This window comes from Heloderma suspectum, chromosome 1 (assembly GCF_057233095.1).
Source record: "Heloderma suspectum isolate Gila_16-S chromosome 1, 16-S_ref, whole genome shotgun sequence".
Classification (NCBI taxonomy): Eukaryota; Metazoa; Chordata; class Lepidosauria; order Squamata; family Helodermatidae; genus Heloderma; species Heloderma suspectum.
Window position 1 is genome coordinate 393,774,027 of NC_139458.1, and position 22,905 is coordinate 393,796,931.

General features: G+C 41.7%; 1 protein-coding gene across 4 annotated transcripts in view; it reads left to right on the forward strand.

Annotated features, from left to right (window-relative positions):
• Positions 1–22,125, forward strand: part of WDR26 (WD repeat domain 26) — a 39,427-nt gene extending 17,302 nt beyond the window's left edge. For 2 of the 4 annotated variants that reach the window (XR_014786916.1, XR_014786915.1), the window contains exons 5-15: positions 782–879; positions 1,614–1,770; positions 3,412–3,550; positions 5,150–5,290; positions 6,799–6,918; positions 7,600–7,745; positions 8,046–8,124; positions 10,048–10,177; positions 11,199–11,368; positions 12,852–13,037; positions 19,801–21,599. Coding sequence is in view for 2 of the 4 variants with exons in the window: in XM_084828665.1 (XP_084684791.1) it covers positions 782–879; positions 1,614–1,770; positions 3,412–3,550; positions 5,150–5,290; positions 6,799–6,918; positions 7,600–7,745; positions 8,046–8,124; positions 10,048–10,177; positions 12,852–13,037; positions 19,801–19,826 (1,222 nt within the window). In the remaining 2 variants the exon portion in view is untranslated. Of the gene's footprint in view, positions 1–781; positions 880–1,613; positions 1,771–3,411; positions 3,551–5,149; positions 5,291–6,798; positions 6,919–7,599; positions 7,746–8,045; positions 8,125–10,047; positions 10,178–11,198; positions 11,369–12,851; positions 13,038–19,800 lie in introns of all 4 variants that reach the window. The other 2 variants (XM_084828665.1, XM_084828666.1) reach the window with 1 other exon arrangement.
• The last annotated feature ends 780 nt before the right edge of the window (positions 22,126–22,905 follow it).

The following is a 22,905-nucleotide window of genomic DNA, read 5'->3' on the forward strand; positions in this document are numbered from 1 at the left end:
ATAGCGGATGGATAATGACCCAAAACATACAGCAAAAGCTACCCAAGAGTTTTTCCAGGCAAAGTAGTGGGATGTTCTTCAATGGCCAAGTCAGTCACCTGATCTCCACCCAATAGAGCATGCTTTTCGCTTACTGAAGACAAGACTAAAGGCAGAAAGACCCACAAACAAGCAGCAGCTGAAGGCAGCTGCAGTGAAGGCCTGGCAAAGCATCTCGAGGGAGGAAACTCAGCATTTGGTCATGTCCATGGGTTCCAGACTTCAGGCAGTCATTGCAAAGGATTTTCATCCAGGTATTAAAGGCAATCCTTAAGTTTGAAATTATGTTGGTTTGTTCCATTACTTATGAGCCACCAATGATGGGTGTGTGTGTATGCCACTGGCTGTTCTTCCTGAATGGTTAGTGCCCCACTTTTGTCACACCCCTTGAATTACAGCTGAAAGTCCTGACTTGGCTCCCATCTGGGTGTGTTTCCTTTCAACTTCAATGTGGTGGTATACAGAGGCCAACTGCCAAAACACTTATCCTTGTTCCAATATTTCTGGCCCTGACTGTATGTACGCAGTATCTTTTGATAAGTTAATTAGACACGAGTTTACATCATAAAGCCTTCTAAAAATTCAAAGTCCTGTCTTAATAGCTTGCCTACTAAGTCCATCTCCCTTTCTTGGGCCAGAGAAGAATAATTGGAAGCTGTTTGGTTCAAATACTGTTTAAGTTGGGGAATTTCCATATTTCCAAAATATTTAATTCATTTGTTTCTTTTCAATATGCAAACAGGTATCTGATGTGTAGTCATGCAGAAGACCTGCGTGCAAAAGCAGAATGGGAAGGGAAAGGAACAACTTCCAGATCCAAACTTTTGGACAAGCTCCAGAGTAAGAAAAATCTTAGTTTCCAGTGGACAGACAATGTCTATCAGTCTATAAAATTCCAGTATATTTAAAGGGACAAATTCAGAATGATATAAGTATTGTTAGTAACAATGGCAGCATAATTCTGGATAATGACAAGGTAGAACTGACAGGGTGGTATCTAGTTAATCCCTCCCAACAATGGAACAGCTTATGTGAGTGGAACAGGGAATTGGGTGATTCCCCCTCCCCTATGCAACCCTCTGCATGCCCTCAAAATCTGCTCTGGAGGGCTGAGGGACCCTCTAGATCAGATTTGGGCCGGGGGAGGAGGGGAAAGTCCTGCTTCACAAGCAAGAGTCCACTTGCGCTAGCTTGGATTTCGTGCTAGGTTGGGTTTTGCTCACTCTCTGCTGTTACCTATGTTTGACCTCTATATCATTTACACCAAATAAAGTACCTTGGCATTGTCTTTGCTGGGACATAGGAACTAGTCACACAGTTTGTAGTAACGGGACAGTTTCCTAATAATTGTATTGGCATAAATCTTTTGCTTGACATTAAAGCCAGGGATGAGCTAAGGATAACATGGGAGGATTTTAGTAATGTCCCAAAGTTATTGGTATTTTTTAGCTTAAATTAGATCTAATCCAGTCAGATAAAGGAACACTGGATTTCATATCTCCTGTTGTTGCTTAAAAACGGTTCAAATTCAATATTAAATTATTGCACTGAAACACCCTTTTAATTTATTGAAGCTTACCTACCACCATCAGTGATGCTGCCCCCAAGGCGTCTGCAGAATCTACTGCGTCAGGCTGTGGAGCTACAACGGGATCGGTGCCTCTATCACAATACCAAACTAGATAATAATCTAGATTCTGTATCGCTCCTCATAGACCATGTTTGCAATAGGTAAGAGAATCACTTAATTTTTAAGGGCAGTTGCAGTGCCTTCTGATGTCACCAAATTCTTTAATGCAATTATTCTCTTGTGAAGGATTTGTATATTATTTTTATAAATTTGAGTAAGTAGCATGTGTGTGTGTGGGGGGGATTTTCACCCAGCTGATGTATTTAATGATTTTGCACATTTTACAAATACGTTTGGGAAATATTTGTTGTCCAGGTACTTGAACCGTCAATTTAGAAACACTGTAACAAACAAGGTGAAGTGAGAAACAGTCTTTATATCATCTTTCATCAAGCATAAGACTCTTGTAAGCCACATATTGGTCCAAAATAGTTCAGAATCTTTGATAAATTTTCCATTTGCAGGAATTGTTCTTCGTGATTTTGATTTTGGTACTAGCAGTACAGTCCTGTATATGTCTCTTGGAGGTATGCCCCCTTGAGTTCAATGGGACTTACTTCTAGTTAACTGTGTATAGGATTGCAGCCTAAGATGGCAAATTTGTTGCAAAAGAAGGATGGTAGCTTGGGTTGGGTAGAATGTGAATTCTACACATAGTAATGTTAAATCCCATTGAATTTAGTGAGATTTAAGCAGCTTAGCTGTGTGCAGGATTGCAATAATGAGTTCTAATATCAGATGGCAAGATGATAGAAATGTAGCTTTCAGGACAAGACATCCTGACATACTTGTTTGTTTATATATTTAAGAATCCTTTCCCATATGTCCTAAAAATCATAAAAATGAAATATTGACCCAGTTTGTTTAACCCAGGAATCGCTGGGACGAGTGGAGTGCGCCTGCTGCATGCTCATCGTTTGTTTTTAATTAACAATCCAGGAGCACCCCATTCCTGGGTTGTTTCATGATTTGTAAACCTGGAAATTCTGGGTTCTTTATGGGTTAAATAACCCAGAGTTAACCCAACAATAAACTAGTGGTAATTGTTGGGTTAACTCTGGGTTGTTTAACCAATAGTTTCTGGGTTCACACATCACAATACAACCCAGGAAAGGGGTGTTCATGGGTTGTTAATTAACAGCAGAAAAGACGCATGTGTGGCTCACGCACTCCACTCATCCCTGCAATTTCTGGGTTAAACAGCCCAGGGATTGCCGCCATGATGTGCGAACTGGGTTATTGTGTGACTAATAGCACTCAAGGCTGGGCCGTATTTGTCTTCATATTTTCATGGGCGCGATCCGGAAGAGCTCCTTTTAGATGCACTCAGGGGCTTCTGTGAGGCCAGGGAGGCTCAACTTTGAATAGCAGACTGCCATGCCATTTCACAAATTCTTTTTGAAAATCTGCTCAGTTTCAAAAGTAGTTTGTCTTGCAGCATTGGAGTCTAGAATTCAAACAGCACAAGTCCAAACGTCTCTTGGCTGTATGGACACAGGTACAATCTTCTTTGGATCATGGCCAGTGTTTCGCATAGTCTTCATATGCAAAAGTGAGCCAGTATGACAAAAAACGAAGATGGTAGTACAGAGATAAGAAATTGGATGGAGTATATCTGTAAATTCCTCCTCCCTTTTGTAAGCATTGACTTGCCTGATGTTAATATGACCACCATCCATGCTTGATCAAGTAGAATAGCTTTGATTTTGCTACACGGTAATTTCTATGTTTATATTTTTTAGGAAACAGTTCCCATGTTACACACAGCAGATACTTACAGAGCACTGTAATGAAGTGTGGTTCTGCAAGTTCTCCAATGATGGCACTAAACTAGCAACAGGATCCAAGGATACCACTGTTATTATATGGCAGGTTGATCCAGTAAGTGTGTAAATCTATGTGGCAGGAGTGTTCTCACTCCTGAGCCAATCAGCTTTAATTTTTTTTAGTTTACTACATAAAAAAAAGTTTACTACATGTTTTCCTTAAACATCTTGGTATATTTCTACTTGCATCCATTTTGTGTGTCAATCTATGTTCTCTTGTTCAATACTCTGACTTACTCATGGAGAGGATTGCATTGGAAATTAAGTCTGTTAGAATGAGAGTTCTGTTGCTTATGGCATTCTTTTATAATTTCAAAAGTTAGGTGAGAGCATATTGGAGGTTGGGAAGGGATATTCTCCCAGACGAAATTGGCCAATGGTCCTGGGTGGACGTTGTTCTTGCCCTGTAATGTGGCTCTCTTTTGAATCTTGTGATATTCAAAAACTTAATTTGTCCGCCCCTTCCTTAATATTTCCTCTTTATTCTTTCATCATATGTGGATCAATTGCTTTTTGCTAATGGCTAGCTTACCTGTGAAGTAACTAGAGTAATATAATGTTAAAATTAGGTAAAGTTCTTTGAGGCTGAAAAAGGTATAAAACAGAGGACATGACTTTTCTGTAAATGTGTGGTTTGCATTTGACTGTTAATCATTGTATAATTCTTGGAATGGTCGCAACTATCAAGCATTTAGGTACCCTAGGTTATTTGTATCCCAGATGATGATTTTTATCAAGTCGTATAATTCTGATGGATTGAGAACAGCGTTTTAAATATCTTTTGACACCAGTATGGAGAGAGGAATTTGAGACATAATACCTTTCTGTTGATTTTGGTATTACAGTTTGTATCTGAGCTACATTTCTGAGATGCAGATTTTCAGAACTGTTACTGAGCAAAGTTTTGTATGCAATTTTTAATTCTCAGTGTATTTATCAGCTAAAGATCAGCCGTTACAAGAGTGATACAGTTTTACTTTTGGCCAGTTCAAGTGAGACCCTGCATTAAACAGAACTGTAATATGTGTTGAGAAATTCTTTGGCTTTCATAAATATTCTAATCTAATCCTTAATTGCTACTAGAATGTCTGAAAATTTTCTTGTTCCTCTGCTGCCTTGGTGCAGTTAAGTAACATTTTACTCCTAAAACTACTTCTTTCTTCCCCCTTTGTAATTCTGCTGATCAGACAAATTGAATGTGTCCTTCTTTGTCATGTCAGGGAGTGGCTGCTTAAATTTGCTAGTCCATATTCCATATCCTACTGCTTCTTCTCTTTATTACACTATTGCCTTTTTGAAATCCTACTGCCATTATGAGAGTATCTTGCTTTTCATGAATTAATTTTAAAGAAAGCTTGTGAACTTGAATAGGGAGGCAGTTTCTATACCTTACCTCTTCTTTGGTTTGCCATGGTGTAGTGTTTCCCAGACTTGTGTTCTGTCAAGTAGGCAGGGGTAAGTATGTGTTCGGCCTAAGATAAGAGGAACTGAGAACAAGGAGTCTCTAAATTCTAATCCTTGATCTGTTGCTTTGTGAAACTGCTTGGGGAAGAGGTGGGTAGAGATTAGACTTCAAAGGTAACTGCTTAAAACTGTGTGCAAATCTTACCAACAACCCAGATATCCAGACTATTAATATTTTATTTTTTTAAAGGATACACACCAGCTGAAACTGCTCAAGACATTGGAAGGCCATGCATATGGTGTTTCCTACATTGCTTGGAGTCCAGATGACAACTATCTTGTTGCCTGTGGCCCAGATGACTGCTCTGAGCTTTGGCTCTGGAATGTACAAGTAAGGGTTATTAATATGAAAGTTTCTGAAATACAATATGAGATATGAAAGTTCAGTGTCAGCATATCCTATTCAGTAGTGGAGTCGCAGGAATGATAATGGGGTATTTGATATTTGTGAAGGGGAATCCTTTGCTATACGTTGTATTTGGTTCAGAGATTGAAATCTGTGAACAAACTGCAGTTACCTACACAGAACAGTTAATTACTGTTTGCTCTTTATTACCAGTAGTATTCCAGTGATGCCACCAGTTACATTCAGTGGCACCAGTAGCTGCTTTTAGTCTTGGGTCATGTTACCCCACGCTGTGTAATACACAAATATAATTAGCTCCTTTTCTCAGGGACCTTTTTGGTTCAGCTAAAACACTTGGAAAAACAACCTTAATTGTTCTTCCTTTGAAAGGTTCTTCTGATGTAAATGCAGAAATTTGGAGGGTTCTGATCATTCAGTACAGGGTGGGAGGAGTGGTGGAGGCGATTTTCACTTTCCCATCCTCCTGCCCTGCATTTTGTGCTAGACAGGCTTTTTTGTCCATCTAGCAACTGCGCTTCAGAGGCTGGGGAGACCTCAGGATAGCTCATATCCTGGCCTCTCCAGTCTCCTCCCCTCTCTGCCCACCAAAACTCCTCCTTTTCCCCTTCTCCAAGGTCACTTTTCCAACCTTGGAGGGCAGTCGGCATGGTTCTTCCCACGCCAGCTACGAGTGGGAGGGGGGTCAGATCACCGACTCACCCTTCCAAGATCAGAGCGCTGTCTCTGACCTTGGAGGGGGGAATTCTCAGTATCCTGTGGCCCCTCACACAATGTCTAGGGGTCATATGATTGTTCCCTTAATAACTTTCAGGCTGGACTACTGTACCATGGAATCCATGGGGCTCCTTTGTTCAAAGTGTAGCTTCCCAGTTAATTTTGGGAATAAGCTTGAAGAGAGCTCATCACACTGGTGCTTAAACACTGTGCTGTCTCCTGATTTGTTTCTGAGTACAATTTCAAGGTCTTTCAGCCCTAAATGGCCTGGGCCCTAGTTACCTTTTCCCTTACCAGCTCCCCCTATGTTAAGATTATCAGGAGACACCCTGGAGTCCCTTTCTTGTTGGTAGGTGGGGATGAAGAGCATGATTAGTAGTGACCTTGCTTAGAGTCACCAACAAGCTATTTCCGTCCTCTCCTTCTGGACATCAGTTAAGACACTTGCTTCAGCAGACCTTTGAGAGGTGGAGTGGCTTGTCTTTGTCTGACCTATATTATCAATTTACTGAATATGTTATTGAAAACTTCATTATTCAATAGATATTGTAATGGTTGGCGTACTTATTTGTAAGCTGCCCTGAGAACCCTTTCAGGTTATGTGGCAGGATATACATTTAAGTAAATATGAATTAATAAATATTAATAATATTAATTAAATATTAATACATAATTTTCCATACACTTTGGTATTCGTGTATTTTAGAATATCAAAGATTCCTTTATATTTATATTAAAAAAACACACTTCACATACAGACAGGGGAGCTGAGGACAAAGATGAGTCAGTCTCATGAAGATAGTTTAACAAGTGTGGCCTGGAATCCAGATGGAAAACGTTTTGTGACAGGAGGGCAGCGTGGACAGTTCTACCAGTGTGTAAGTAATCTTTGGGGGGTTTTTACAATACAAAATGTCATGGATTTCTGATACTTGGGACTCATTAATAGATTTATTGTGTCATAAGCTTTCATGGACTAAAGTTCACTTCTGTAGATGCTTGAAGTGTTATCCTTAGTTGGTATGTGCATGCACACAGAGATATATAGAAAGAAAATTGTAAACAGTAGGGGCAAAAGGCTAATAAATGCAAGGAAGACAGTCTGACATTTTTTATACAAGTCTTCCTTCCAGGGGGGCGGGTGTGTGTGTTTCTCTTTTTTCTATTTCCCAGTCAGTAGGCTGAAAATACTCCATGTAGAGGGCATTAAGTCACCTGTTTTGTGCAGGTGTTAACGCTCTTGGGGTTGTATCAGAACAGCATCGGTCAGTGTACTGGATTCTACCTCCCCCTTGAAATCCCCCACACCCTCCCAAAAACTTCTCTGGAGTGTTGGAGGATCCCCCTCCAGAGCAGATTTGGGGCATCATGGAGGGATGTGGAGAGGAGAAGAGGAAGGGAAAGTTGGATGTCACCCATCGAATCTGTTTCCCCTCTCTGTGTACAGCACATCTTCATGTACTAGTATCTGATATGGGGACATACTATTATTTTTTCATGTTGCTGGTTGTTTTAAATGAAGATAGATTTTCTAATTACTTCATGTATTTCCTGTCTAGGATTTAGATGGTAATCTCCTTGACTCCTGGGAAGGAGTGAGAGTTCAATGCCTGTGGTGCTTGAGTGATGGGAAGACTGTGTTGGCGTCAGACACACATCAGCGAATTCGGGGCTATAACTTTGAGGACCTTACAGACAGGAACATGTAACTACTGCTACTTACCATTCAGCTTGATGAACTAATTTCATCTTACAGGTCACCAAACTATGAAACTGAGTTGGATGCCTTAAAATTCCACATGACTCCTTGGGTTCATGTGCCAATTCTAAAATGGGTTTTTTCTAAAAACAATGTTAACAGATGGATGTTGGTGCAGACCTAAATGGGCATCTGTGTCTGCAAGGCCCTAGTAATAAAAGATGCTGAGATTGCAGTGAAATTGTGTAGAAATGCCAGCATTGATTCAAAGACGTGGTTCTAATGTAGTTGTTGTTTTATTTTCAGAGTACAAGAAGATCATCCAATTATGTCTTTTACTATTTCAAAAAATGGCCGGTTAGCTTTGTTAAATGTTGCAACTCAGGTAAGTGGACAGGTTTAAAAAATAATAATAGGGGAATATTCCTACTCTGAGAGATGTTGGCATGTGGCAATCTTGTAGCAAGTCACTTGTCTGTGGTAAAAAAAAATCTCCCCCAGGTGATCTCTGGCTGTACTTTTTTTTTTATTGCCAGATTGCGAGAGGTAAGAATTCACCTCCCCCTATTGTGTTCCCCTGGTTTAGCTAACACAATGGGGCTGATTAGCTGTGTTCCCTTATCTCTTTTTCTCTGCGGCAAGTGGGTAAGAGAGAATGTAAGCCTACACTCTGTATCAGTAGTCACTCAATGGAGAATGTGTGCAGGCTCATGTTCTCACTCCTTTCCCCTCTAGGTTTTAAAGTCTGTAGTTCTGGGAGGAAAAGAGCAAGTGTCACCCAGTATTCCCCCCACACACACACACACACACCTTTCCTGGCCTTCTAGGAGCAGGAGAGGAGCACTAGTATGGGGAAAAAAGTTTTTGAGCACAGGGAAATGGAGGCTCAGGCAAGTAGCTCAGTGTTGAGTGACTGCCTCCTAGCTTTTTGTATTTACAAGCCTGAATAAGGAATCTATATAAATGTATTCAATCAGCCTGTCTCAAGCTGAAGACCTTTTTGTTCACCTCAGCCTTTTAAATAACAAGTTGTCTGAGCCTCTTAGTTTTAAAAGCAGTGTATTTAATTTGGTGGTACTGTGTTTTGCTGTCTTTTATGTTGCTTTTGATTATATGGCTTTATGTTCTATTTTGTTTTTAAGTTTATTGTAAGTTGCTCAGAGAACTTAGTTTGGGGCAGCATAGAAATGCCATAACCAAAATAAGCTGTTCATAGAAGATGAGGCTAGTCTGGTTAAAGCACTCTGATCTTTGTATCACTCAAGGCCATATGATTTCCACCACACCCAACTATCTTTTGATTTCCCCAATTAAATGAAGTAGTTTAGATCCATTTTATAGTGCTGTACAGATCTTTGGGACCAAATGAAACTTGCTAACCCAGAATGATTTTCAAACAAAATAGCCCCTGTACATTTGAATAGATAAAATGGTTGGCATTTAATTGTTGATGCTTTTAGAATCTAGTTGAATCAAAGTATATGAGTAAGTGGCATTCCAAATATTGGGTCTGTAAATTAGGAACATAGCAAGAGGCTCTAGAGGTGGAAGTGGGCAGTAGAACAGAAGTCTCATATCTAAACGTTATCCAAGAGAAAAGCAGCTCATGTAACTGGGCTTTCCTGCTCCTGCCTCCCTATTTCAGATGCCTGTTGGGAAAAGCCATACTGTAATGATAGAGCATATACTTTGTTTGCAGAAGGTCCCAGGTTTAATCTTTGGTGTCTTCAGCCAGGCCTGGGCAAGAGTCCTTGCCAAACCTTGGAGAGCCACTGCTAATCAGTATAGATAATACTGAGCTAAATGGACTGATGGTCTGACCTAGTATTATACAGCTTCCTGTGTGTTCTTCTGTACCTCCCCACCACTAAAAACTTCTACTGGGGGGGTCAGAGGCCCCTCAGGAAGGCCTGGGATGTGTAAAAGGCGGCTTCAGTTGAGTGGGGCAGCGTGTATGAGCAGGCTGTTGCTCCTGAAGCTGCATCTGCCCAGTTTTCTCTGTTTCTTCCCTCATATTGCAGCCACCACACAACTTCCTAGGCCTTTCCTGAGACTCCCCCAATTGAGGCTTTCAGTTGCAGGGGTCTGCATTGGAGAGAAATGGGTGGGAAAGCCCTGTTGGGCGAACGGCCTCCTGTTTGCCTAACTGTTGGATACAACCCAATGCTTGTCCACATCAAATAGACTGCTTTTTCTTTTTTGAATTAGTTTGTTCATTCTTATCCAGTTTTAATAATTCCATAAACAGTGAAACCAAATTATGGAAAAGCTACTGTTAAATTACCTCCACCATGCTCTTTGTTCTCAGGGAGTTCATTTATGGGATTTGCAAGACAGAGTTCTAGTGAGAAAGTACCAAGGTGTTACACAAGGGTTTTACACGATTCACTCATGTTTTGGAGGTCATAATGAAGACTTCATCGCTAGTGGCAGTGAAGGTAACGCTTGAGTCTTAAGATTGCTTTTTTAAGATCTCTGTTTGTGTGTGTAATATATAAATATATCTACAATTCAAGCACATACTTTCTACATAAGTGAATGTTATAATATTTTCTGCATTTTAATAAGCAAAGTGGATGTTCCTTACAACAATTCCATACAAAGTAACTAATTGCTCACTGAAAGAAAAGGACTCTCATTCAGAAAATGGTGGAATGGGTAGTAGGATGTATGATGCTGTTAATAGCAGTGACTGTATTTTTGGTAGGATGAGTGCGATGCACTGGGATACTTTCAGACTTTCTGATGAGGTAACAACCTTTATTTGGTATAGGTTTGTTTTCCAAAGGTAGGTGTGGTCATGTAAATTCAGATGAGTTCTGTCATCTCAAGCATAATTAATTATGGTGAGAGAAGCAGCTCTTGTGTCCTGTAGCAGATCTAACATGTCCGGTAACTTTGACTATGAGCAACCTGAAATAAACACAGGGGTTTTTTTTGTCAGTTTCACAAGTGGCTTGTTTGGCAGGTTTTCTAGGCATTAAGGGTGCTGACTCACTCTCAGGATCTCACTCTGTATTGGTGATAGTAGTGATTAATACAGACGGAGCAGCAGTATTCCTGTGGCTCACAAATTTGAGGAGAATAAGGTTTTGGTCTGAACAGGAGGGCAATTGTAGGTGGGCTCTCAAAAATAAATCTTGAAGCAGTGTTTCTTTACCTTTAATTGGTGAGTGCTTCACCTGAGAACAGCACCTTTATTTGACCTTGTATTTTCAGTGCATTGCCATTGTAAATAGTTACATCAATCCTTATGCATGCATTAACCCCCTTCCCCTTCCAGTTTCTGCTCAAGGAATGTCTAGTCAACTGTATTGAGTCTTGGTGTATCAGTCTGTACACCGCTCAGGACAGCATGGACAAGTCACTTAGTTACAGCCTACTGTTTGTTTGACATGAATGTGCAGATTAATTTATCCAGGTCAACTTAGAACAGCTTTTTATTTTTTTCATTTTCAGTGTCTAAAAACTACCCAGCTGTAGTTGAAGCTGATGGCACCTTATTTAGATTCGGACTGCCTGAGGCTGTTGCCTCTTTGCACTGAATTGTTGCAAATATGGCTGCTGTGAAAGTCTCTATGTACAAAAAAAGTAACAGATTTAAATGTCATAACCTCTTAAATGTAAAGGTATGTTCTCAGCTAGGTAGGCTTTTCACCTACCAGCCCCAAACATCAAAGTGTCTGCCCTGGGAGTAAAGCATCTAACTGTGTACATAAGCATAAAGTAGCATAAAAAGGCTCTCCTCCTGAGAGTAAGTGCTGAGTGTTGTGGCATTAAGGTGAACACTGTGATGACTTTGAAGCTATGCAGAGTGTATGTTATGGTTAGCTTAAATTGGGTGATTAAAAATGGAAATACAAGCAGGAGTGTTTGATGCCATTTAGATGTCATGGCAACTTGAGTTTTAAAAATCTTCTATGAGCTGATTTAGCAAGTAGGTCATAGCATGATTTGTAAGGGTTGGGAATGGACTGTAACATTTTAGATCCTTAATCATTCATTAAAAATTCAGCTTCAGAGAGAACACTGGTATTTTTTAATCACTCTTGTATATCTTGAAGTTATTCTTATAGATGCTTCTATCTGATCAAGCATTTAAATACAAGCCATGAGCTTGTTACTGTAGGATATTAGTATTTAGCAAAAATCTCACTTTATGTTAGTCACTTTGACCTTTGGTTTTTTGGTAATGCAGTCAGTTGCACATCTGACATGGAACCAGCCCTGTATGATCTACAGTTCAGATGGGTGCAGTCACTACTGCTATCCTTGTTGATGCCTGCCCAGTGACAGGAGCAACAATGGCACAGAGTTGTCCCATGTCATATTGTTACTTTTCAGATATGTAATTTTTTGTGTGATAAGTCGTTGCATCAACACAGTTATAGGTGTACACCTAAATAAAATACAACCTGGGAGTGTAAATAATTTTTGCTTCAAGTCTTTGAAATTGCTGGTTTGTTGCTCCAAAATACATTGATAGAAAGTGTTCTGATAGGATGTGATACATAAAGGAAACTGTAAGGCTGTGTGGGTGTTACTTCCCCCTTTCCCTTGCCTCTGCATGTGGTGAGATCAAGAGTGGGCCTGCCCTGGCTATGACTGCTTTCTCCCCTGTCCTTATCGTGCAGTGATGAATCCATGCGTATAGAAATCCTACAGTATTCAGGCTTAGATTGGAGTCTTGCACTCAGATGGCAATGTGAACTCTTTCGGAGTTTCCCATGCCACCCATAGGGGTTGTCAGAAATAGAATAGGGAGGATGAGCCTAGGGCTTGTTTCCAGACTTGACATATATAGAAATTTTAGGAGAGGAAGTAACACTCAAACCAGCTACTATTCAGATAATATAAAGCCTGCTTAAAATATAATATGTTCCAAGTACGTACAAATATATTCATCTTGCAGAGAAGGTTTGTACCTGCTGTTAGTTTAAACTGGGATTCTTGAAGCTGTTGGATGCACCATTCAGCAGACTTAAGTTCTCGGACATACATGGAATTTTAATGTGGAAGCAGTCAGTACGTGGATCAATGCCATTATTGTCTTTAGATCATATTTTAAATTTTATGATGGCCCTCATGTTTTTTAAAACCTATCTGTCTTAGATCACAAAGTATATATTTGGCACAAACGTAGTGAGCTGCCAATTGCGGAGCTGACAGGGCACACACGTACAGTCAACTGCGTGAGCTGGAACCCGCAAATTCCGTCCATGATGGCCAGCGCCTCCGACGATGGCACTGTTAGAATATGGGGACCAGCACCTTTTGTAGATAACCAGGATATTGAAGGTAAATAAAATTAATTTTGTGGGAGTGGAAGCTTATAAGATTGTTATTTTATTTACATATTTATTATGATTATAATCCATCTTTCCTCCAAGAAGCTCAAAGTGATGTACACAGTTTTCAGTTTGGTGTGAGGAGGCATCCAACAATGGGCTAACTCATCCCACTGGCCAGGAAAGGCAGGAATCATGTGCCCTGGATTGCTTCACTGGGTCCTGTGGTACAAGACTCCTCCCTAGGGTTTGCGCCTTCCAGCTATTTCTTATAGCATAATGTCTTTATTATCTTCCCTTTGATCCTTCGTGAGTTTCTTCTTATAGTTTTATCTTACTGTCCTTGTTTCAACAAAACCATGTCCTGTTTAGGACCCACAAAACCTCCACCAAACCACATCAATGGCAGCACCAACAGGGCAGCACCAAGTCCTGCTCCCTTCACCAGGAGGCAGAAAACATACTGCTGTGGAAGATCAATCTCCTTTCCATCTCCACTCAGAGCATCAAAGGCATTTTCAGTGTAACTGCTGACTTCCTTAGTTATCAAAAATTGGACCTAAGGGAGTGGAGTTGATTGTCGATCTAGCTGTGTTTCATGATCTACAGCAGTTGAACCTCTTTGTATTTGAGGGCCAAATTCAAATTCAGAGAAGCTCTCCAAGGGTGCATTCCAGTCATGGGCAGAGGTGAAGCCGAAAGGGGCAGAGACAGAATACCAAAAATGCCAGCATATTTTAGCTTAAAGCTCTTAGTGCCAGTAACTAAGCCTTAGGAGAGGCATTTCAACTTTTTAGAAAAGAAAGAAAACCAGGAAAACCCCAAATGATCAGCAGTTGGGGGAGAGGGGGTGTGGCTATCAGGCAAACCCTGGAGGGCTGGATTTGGGAGCCCAGGCAGGCTGGATTTGGCCCACGGGCCTGAGGTTCAACACCCCTGCTCTACAGAGATGCTTCAGCTATCCAGTCAAACTCTGCATTTCCAGCAACCCCCAACCTGCCCCCGTGCGCACGCGCTACTTCACCAGATATCTGACAAGCAGGATGGAGGCCATAAATGCCTTAAACTCCCCCTTGTTTAGGAAGCTTCTATGTGCTTTCCCTTCCACACCTCAAATATCCAGGTTGCAGATCAGAGCAGAACAATTCATGGTCATTCTTGTAGCCCTCTTCTAGCCACACTGTGATTCTTGGAAATCCTCTATATGCAGTAGCAGATATGATTCCTCCCCATGGCAAGAAACCTTCTGTCATAGGGCCCCAGACTACATCCAGACTTTGGTTGGCTGCACCTAGCTGCTCGGCATCAGAGGATGCATTCCTGAAGCTCTGATACCTTGAAGAGGTGTTCCAGACCCTAGTGTCTTCCTAAAGATCATCCATCATTCTCATATGTAAGACAGTGTGGAAGGCCTTCATCAGATGGTGCAGGGGTAAGGCATTTAACTACCAGATGGGAAGCATAAAAAAACTATTGCAGTTCCTACAGAGGGGCTTTTCACTAGGTTACAAGCCTAATACCATGCACAGGCAAACCTGAGCAATTTCCCCAGTCCATTCTAAGGTGGTCCACAGATAACTCAGATCTCATCTGCACCTGAAATGCCACGGTAGCCAGATGGATCAAGGCATGTATTTCTTTCTTTCTTTATTAAATTTATTAATCGCCCATCTGGCTGGTCACCCAGCCACTCTGGGCGATGTACAACATATAATAAAACAGTTTAAGACAATAAAATTCTACAATAAAAACGTTTTCTAAATAAAATACCCTAACCCACCCAAAATGCCTGCCTGAACAACCATGTTTTTAATGCACGGCGGAAGCTCATTAAAGAGGGGGCATGGCGGAGTTCCCTAGGGAGGGAGTTCCACAGAGTGGGGGTCACCACAGGGAAGGCCCTCTCCCTTGTCCCCACCAGTCTAGCTGTCCTGGCTGATGGGACATAGAGAAGGCCATCCGAGGCTGATCTTGTGAAGCGGCCTGTCTGGTGTTGCTGGAGGCGCTCCTTAAGATAGGCTGGGCCAGAACCATATAAGGTTTTAAAGGTCAAAACCAACACCTTGAATTTGGCCCGGAAAACAACTGGTAACCAGTGCAACTCCTTCAGCACTGGAGTGATGTGATCTCGCCGGCGGCTGCCTTTAATCAGGCGAGCTGCCACGTTCTGTACCAGCTGCAGCTTCTGAACCATCTTCAAGGGTAACCCCATGTAGAGCGCATTACAGTAGTCTAAATGAGAGGAGACCAGGGCATGTACTACCAATGGGAGCAGATGGTCGGGAAAGAAGGGGCGCAGCCGCCGCATCAGATGGAGTTGATACAGCGCTGTCTGGCTCACAGCTGACACCTGAGCCTCCATGGACAGCTGAGAGTCCAAAATGACCCCCAGGCTGCGGACCTGGTCTTTCAAGGGTAGCCGTACCCCATTCAACACCACGTCAGCATCCCCCAGCCTCCTCTTGTCTCCCACCAAAAGTACCTCGGTCTTGTCAGGGTTCAGCTTCAGCTTATTCCTCCCCATCCAGCCACTCACCGTCTCCAGACATTTGGACAGGGATTCTACGGCCAACCTTGGTGAAGATTTGAACGAGAGGTAGAGCTGCGTGTCATCTGCATATTGATGACACTGCACCCCAAACCTCCTGATGATAGCCCCCAGCGGCTTCACATAGATGTTAAATAGCATCGGGGAGAGGATGGAACCCTGTGGCACCCCACAAGTGAGTGGCCACAGGTCCGAAACCACCTCTCCCAGTGTTACCCTCTGGTACCTGCCGGAGAGGAAGGACTAGAACCACCGCAGTACGGTATCTCCAGTGCCCAACCCCTCCAGGCGGTCCAGGAGGATACTGTGGTCATCGGTATCAAAAGCCGCTGAGAGGTCGAGGAGAACAAGGAAGGAGCATTCACCCCTATCCAGAGCTCTCCTCATATCATCTACCAAGGCGACCAAGGCCGTTTCTGTCCCATGCCCAAGCCTGAAGCCCGACTGAAATGGGTCTAGATAATCAGTTTCTTCCAAGTGTGCCTTCAACTGCATCGCCACCACCCGCTCAATCACCTTGCCCCAAAATGGCAGATTTGAGACTGGGCGAAAGTTGTTCAGAACTTGAGGATCCAAGGAGGGCTTCTTTAAGAGCGGTCTTATCACTGCCTCCTTGAGGGCTGATGGCATCACTCCCTCCTCAAGGGAGGCATTCACCACCGCCCTGATCCCCTCACCCAGTCTCTCTCTGCAGCCTATAATGAGCCAAGATGGGCAAGGATCAAGTAAGTAGGTGGTCGGCCTTACAGATGAAAGCACCTTGTCCACTTCATCAGGAGGAAGAAGCTGGACCCGATCCCACAAAACCGGTTTGCCACAGGCTGCCTCTTCCTCACTAACTGTATCCACAGTGTGCAGGGTAACACTCCTAATCCCATCAATTTTATCTGCAAAGTGCCTTGCCAAGGCCTCACAGGAGGCCTTAGAATGCTCCAGTGGTTCCAGAGGCACTGGACCGACCAGGCACCGGACCACTTGGAACAGCCTCCTGGGACAGCACTCTGCAGACGCGATGGAGGCAGCATAATATTCCTTTTTTGCTGCCTTCACCACCATGTGATAGGCTGAAGATACAGCTCTAGCCCGTGTCTAATTGTCTTTGGAGCGAGACTTTCGCCACCAGTGCTCTAGCTGTCTCACCTCCTGTTTCAGAGCTTGTAACCACGGATTGAACCATGGTGCAGTCCGAGCCCTGTTCAGGGGGAGAGGGTGTTTCGGAGCCACCTGATCTAATGCCCCAGTGATTGCAGCATTCCAGCCACCCACCAGGGTCTCAACTGAGTGGCCGTTGGCGTGCCCCAGAGAATCCCCAAGCGCGTTCAGGAATCCATTCGGATCCATAAGACGCCTGGGGCGGACCATTTTAATGGGTCCTCCACCCCTTCGGAGGGATTGTGGAACCGAGAAGTCTAACATCACCAGATAGTGATCTGATATAGTGTATAGCTACAGCTCATGATGCACAACATTGGCCTAAGCCATTCCACATCACAGCTCATTCTGTCAGTGCACCAGCCACAGCTGCAGCTTTTCCTACCAATGCTGCTGTCTTGAGTTATGCAGGGGTGCCATGTGATCCACCCTAAACACATTCACTAAGCATAACAGGCTGGATGCCTTTTGCTCTGCAAGGGCAGCCTTTGGGAGAAGGCTGCTACAACATGTTCTTCCTTCCTTATAGACTTGGCCACTTTTTGTCCCTATACCTAAGGTTAGCTTATGCAAATCCCATTGTTGGAAGCCTCTGCACACCAGGCTGGGAATGGAACAGTCTCTGCTGGCACCCCTTTGTCTCATACCCCTGTGCTAGGCCTAATTGGGTAGGCAGCCCCACTCCTTGATTTTCTCATCTATCTAATAGTCCTCAGGTTCTACTCTGTCTCGTGGAATTGGAGACAAGTCTTGCAGCATAGGACCTAGTGAAATAATCTAGGTCCCATGATCCCTGCCTTTCCTGGGCATAAAGGAGTTAGCCCATTGTTGGATGCCTTTGTCACACCATACCAGAATGAAACTTCATGGTAAGTGTCGAATGTTCTGTTGAGAGATAGTGACTGGTTGGCTTCATTACTGAGTGGGGATTTGAACCCTGGTCTCCCCAGTCCTAGTTCAGTACCTAGTCTGATGATGAACTGGGTGCCCCAATTATTGTGAACAATCAGCAGTTGGGATCTGATGCCTCATTACAGATAGGTGGCTTTGGTTAAATTCAGGATCTTGTTGTGTCACTGTGTAAGAGTCCCTTTAAGACTCCCTTGAGGTCTCAAGTTATTTTTGAAATTTGTGTAAGCAGTACTTGCTCACACAATAGGGGAGCAAAGGCTATCCTCCCATTTTGGGCAGATGAGCAACATTTTGGGCAGATGAATAGCAAAGTACATGAACAGCAGATGGCCATGCATTCAGAAGAGTGGATGCTTATCTCTTTGTGTTTGTAGGTAGAAGAGAGGAAAGTGATAGATGGGTGAAAATGGTGTGTGCAGAACTGGTCTGCCAGTTATTTTAATACACTCTTGGCAATCTGTATTGCATTGGATTTGTGCTGGCGATATCTCTAACCGGCTTTGGCTAATGTACAATCCAACTTTGATGGAGAAGGGGAGGTTGACAGTTGACATGGGATATCTTGACAATTGGGAAGAAGTCCCAGAAAGTAAGGCAGCTGAAGCACAAGGAGCCCCAAAGCAAGAAGGATAAAGAAAGGGTGCAAAGTAACCCAATACGTAAAGAAAGAGAAGCCTGAAGGAAGGGTAGGGTGAGGCTTGAGGGGAAAAGTCAGAGGATATAAGAAATGGAGGGTGCAGGGGGGTTCTGAAGAACCGTTGATGTTTAGCATTGGGAAGAAATATGTGCTAGAGAGGCTGCTCAAGAGAGGGTAGCTAAAGGAAATAGGGCAAGTAGGCAATGATCTGCAAAGCCAAGACCTGAGGGAAACCATGGTGGTGGAGACATGGGCCAGATCCAAAGGTTGTGTGAATAGAAGGTCACTCATACACTGGGTCTTTCTTGTCCCCTTCCTCCCCACTGTGCCTCTGGAAAAGCCTCTCTGAAGGATCACAGTACTTGAATAATATAGGCTGTGGCATGGCAGGAAGAACTGCATGCGGGGGAGAGACTTGCCAAAAAAAAGGTGGAGGAACCTTGCATGAGCTATTATAAACTTAAGCAAAGTACTACACTAATTCACCTGGAACTCTTTTTGAGCCCCCCCCCCCCAACATGGCTGCTTTTTTCCATTGCTTATCTTTCAAGATGCTTTTCCTTCACAAAGTTGGTGGCGTATTTGGTGTTTTTTGTTTTTTTGAGGCATAAAGATAAATTACCATCACATTTGAAAATTAGATTTTAGCAAACGGCTACCCAAATGAACAGGCTATTGTGGGATCCATTTTTCTTTCTAATTTGTGAAAACCTAAATTAGACAATTTGTTCTAAGTTAAAAAGTTGTAACATGGTGTGCACAACATTTTCTTACAAATAGTAAACAGAAAATGACATGTTATTTCTTAACAGTGAATCTAAATTTTAAGTAAGCTTCCCATCTGTAGACCTTTGTCTCTTGTCGAAATGTTTGATTCAGTTTTAGTCAGCGCTTCCCAGGGCAGCTTATATTTCTGAATAAATATATTCTTATTATAGCAGTAATATGAGCAAAACTGAAGTTGTTTACAAAGAAAAATGTCTGGCTGCATTTGCCCACAATCTGGTGTTTCCTGCCCCCATGGTTCTAGATTAAAGCCTCATGGACCAGAAGATCTTAATTTGTATGAATATCCAAAGTAGATTTTGCTATAGGTTTCTGATTTCTCAAACCCTTTGAACTACAGTTAACATAATTTGTCATACCATTTAACTGTGTTCTAACAGTTGCATGCTCCTGCAAGGGAAGTTTCAGCTCAACATCTCACTATAGTCTAGTGTTTTCTTTTTGAATGCAAAGACCTTGTCCCGGTTAACAGCTCCTCCACACCTCCCCTACCCTCAGACACACATGGCAGTCTGCACTTGATGCTCCCCAGAGTTAAGCAAGCAGCTTCAAATCCCCTGCTGGATGCACAGAACTAGTACAATAGTGACTGTAACTGCTCAGTTTGTTACTGTGAACGGGTTTCCATGAATGGCCTTGCATAACTGTGAAGATACCTGTATATTATGGCTGAGGTGAACAATGATTATAAAGATTTTCTTAATATTTTTCTTTTACATTCCATCTTTTTCCCCTTAGAGGAATGCAGTAGCATGGATAGTTGATGGTGAATTTGGAGCAGACGACTTCTGTTTAACTTAAATTTAGTCGTATTTTAAATGGCTTGGGATTTGGTGCAAACAAACATGATTGATAGCTGGACAGACATGCTCGTCATGAAAAAAGAACCATTTCTGAAGCCCGACTGGGGCCAAACATTTTACCACCTTGCTTCATAGTAAACAGTTGAGATGAAGCACGTCGTTAGAACGTTGTTGGACACCATGTTGAAGTAACCCCCCATCGGTTGTGAAGAACTGTGCTACATTCAGGCTAACCATTGAACTCCGTATATACATTTTTCCCTTCTGCCATTTTGTCAGGCAGACTACTGTTCTTGTTGCTCTTCTGTGTAATGAAGTTTAAATGCTTGTTTGGAAAACCTTTTATTTAACAGTTTAGAAGGCTTGATAGAAAGAGTGCTTTAGTCTGAAGAGTACATGTTGGATAGGAAAGTATTTCCTTCTCTTGTTTCTCTGAGTCTCTCCGCCTTATTTAGCTTGAGATCTTTGCAGCTTGGTTCATGGATTCTAGCCTTGCCCGTTGCGCAGTGTATCTAAACCCAGATGTTAAACCAGTGAATGACATGAAAAGCACTCTCAGTATCACACTTGACAAAAGGTTTTGTACTTTTCACATAGCTTGTTGCCCTATAAAGGGGTTAACAGCACAATTTTTTTTAAAAATAAATTATTTATAGCAGTAAAATGACTTAATTTGTATACGTTTGAAATTTAAACCAGATTAAAAAGTGTCATCTACAAGTTAATGCAGTATAACTGGTGCTCCTCTGGAGTGTCGTGTAAGACCATTTGGCTGACAGGAGTTTTACACAGACTATATAAAGTATTATTTTAAAAAAGAAACTTTGTTTACCAACAAAACAATTTGAGAGCTTTCAGAATCACCAACTAAACAATTACAATGTAATTTCTGAAGTTAATAAATGAAAATTCCAAATTGGCCTTAATTTGTGCAATGATTCTTATTTGAAACATAAGATCTAAAATGAGGGTAGTACTGGTAGCATTATCTTCAAAAATTAGTGAGTTGACTGTTTCCTTTGAATAAAACATGTACATTGTACAAACTTTTCATATCACACACTTCCCCAAGACCTTTTCTGAGGTGGTGCTGTCAATTCCCTGGCATTAGGAATGGGTCCTTTAACTTCTGTGCGCAAAAGACACATAACAAAAGAAAACCAGCCTGATGTTTCCCCTACTTAACAGTTGATTTCAGAATTTCTCCTTTCTAGTTAAAGGGTAAAAATGCACTTACGGACATCCTTAAGTGTAAAAAAGAAAAGAATAACTCATAATGAAAAGAACAATAAACGCATCCTTGTGGCACCAGCTAAAGTAGGAACCCAAGATGGAAAGAGGTCTTTGACTTCAGGAGAAGACAAACCAGGATTAGAAGGAAATGTTCCTTTCTTGTGCATGTTTTTTGTTTTTAATGCACAGATTCTGTGGTGAGGAATCAGTTACAGCCACTGCACTTGTGTTTATCCCTTAACTCAGACTTGCTATATTTTCCCTTCAGAGCTCTTTGATTTGATCAGAGACTCCTGATAGAATTTCTTTAAATACCGCCAAAGGAGGGGGGAAAAGTGGTATTCCAGTTTCTTAATGTAGTAAATCAGTTCTCTCTGAACAAACACAGAACACTATTTTCATAATCCAAATCACTAAAAATGCATGTGCAGACCAGGTTTACAGAAAAATCTTTAAACAGAATGCCTTCCTCTTGTGTCCTCTAATGGATTTAAGAGCAGCAAAGAAATTTACATCCATACTCTGGCTCATCTTAAGCTGTTACGTTTCAGCTTGTTTTATGAATAATTCTACATTACATTTATTATAGTTGTCCATTCACATGTATTTTGTTTGATGTTAAGATTTTTTTTTATTGGAAGGGCTTCTTTATAGTCTCTTAAGCCTCTTTAACATCTTATTTTTCAGATACTCCCATTCTGTATCTTGAAATACTTTACAGCTGTATTACTGACATGGTGCTGGTACTGGTTTCTAACTCAAAACTACCTTAAGAGATTGGAGTGGAAATTAGGGATGAAATGATCAAATATGCACCAGTTTGATTTGCACTTCTTGATTTCTATAGGCTATTCAATCTGGTGCTTGTAGTTAGGAATTCTTGCACAGAGCCCATCCCAGTGAATAAATTTTGAGCCAGTAATTATTCTTCCTTTGAAATGCAAAACACCTGTAAGAAACTAAACAGCACCACAGTGGACATATTGCTGTTCATGCTTTTCCCATGTATTAAGGAATTCCTGGATGTAAAAAAAAAAAAAAAAAAAAGTATAAAAAAGCACTTGGAAGAGTGTGGAGCTGAAGGAGAAACATATGTTTTGCAAATGCCGCTTCTAAAATTAGTTGCATAATGCTGGCAATGCAACTTTTAAGTGGAAGCTCTTCAGATGAGGTAGTTAACTTTGACTCTCCGGCAGGGTCTCCTATTACGTATCAACACACTGAACCAAATCAAACCAAGTCAAGATTTGTCCAGCAGTGAAGTTAACTGACTGTATTAACCCTGCTAGGATTGTGGATGCACTGAACAGGAGAGCATCCAATTTTTTTCTAATGTATGGAATGAAAAGCACCACCAACACATTTTAAATAACCATAACTAGATTGTCACTGTTGTAGGGGAGAAGACACAGAATAGGTGTATCTGTAACCTTCATTTTCATACATTAGAAGACATTTCTACTCTTGGCTGTAAATGTTGGAGCAATAGCTAATTGCTGGCCATATGTTACTCTGAGCAGAGATCATGTGTGGGAAGGGGATATAATAGTTTGCATTTTGCCTTAGGTTTTTGTACCCATCAATTCCAAAATATGCACACCAGCTATACGTCACTACAGTATCTTGCCACAATGCTTCTGAGCTTTTCAGGTAAGTGATTTTGAAAGTAGGAGCACAAAATATGAAACAGAATTTAATTTTTACGTAGCCCTTAAAATAGCCTCGGAAATATGTGGCTTACTTCCCTCTCTTTTAACTTTTAAGTTTTGGAATGGGGGGAGTACAATACAAATTTTAATATGAAGTC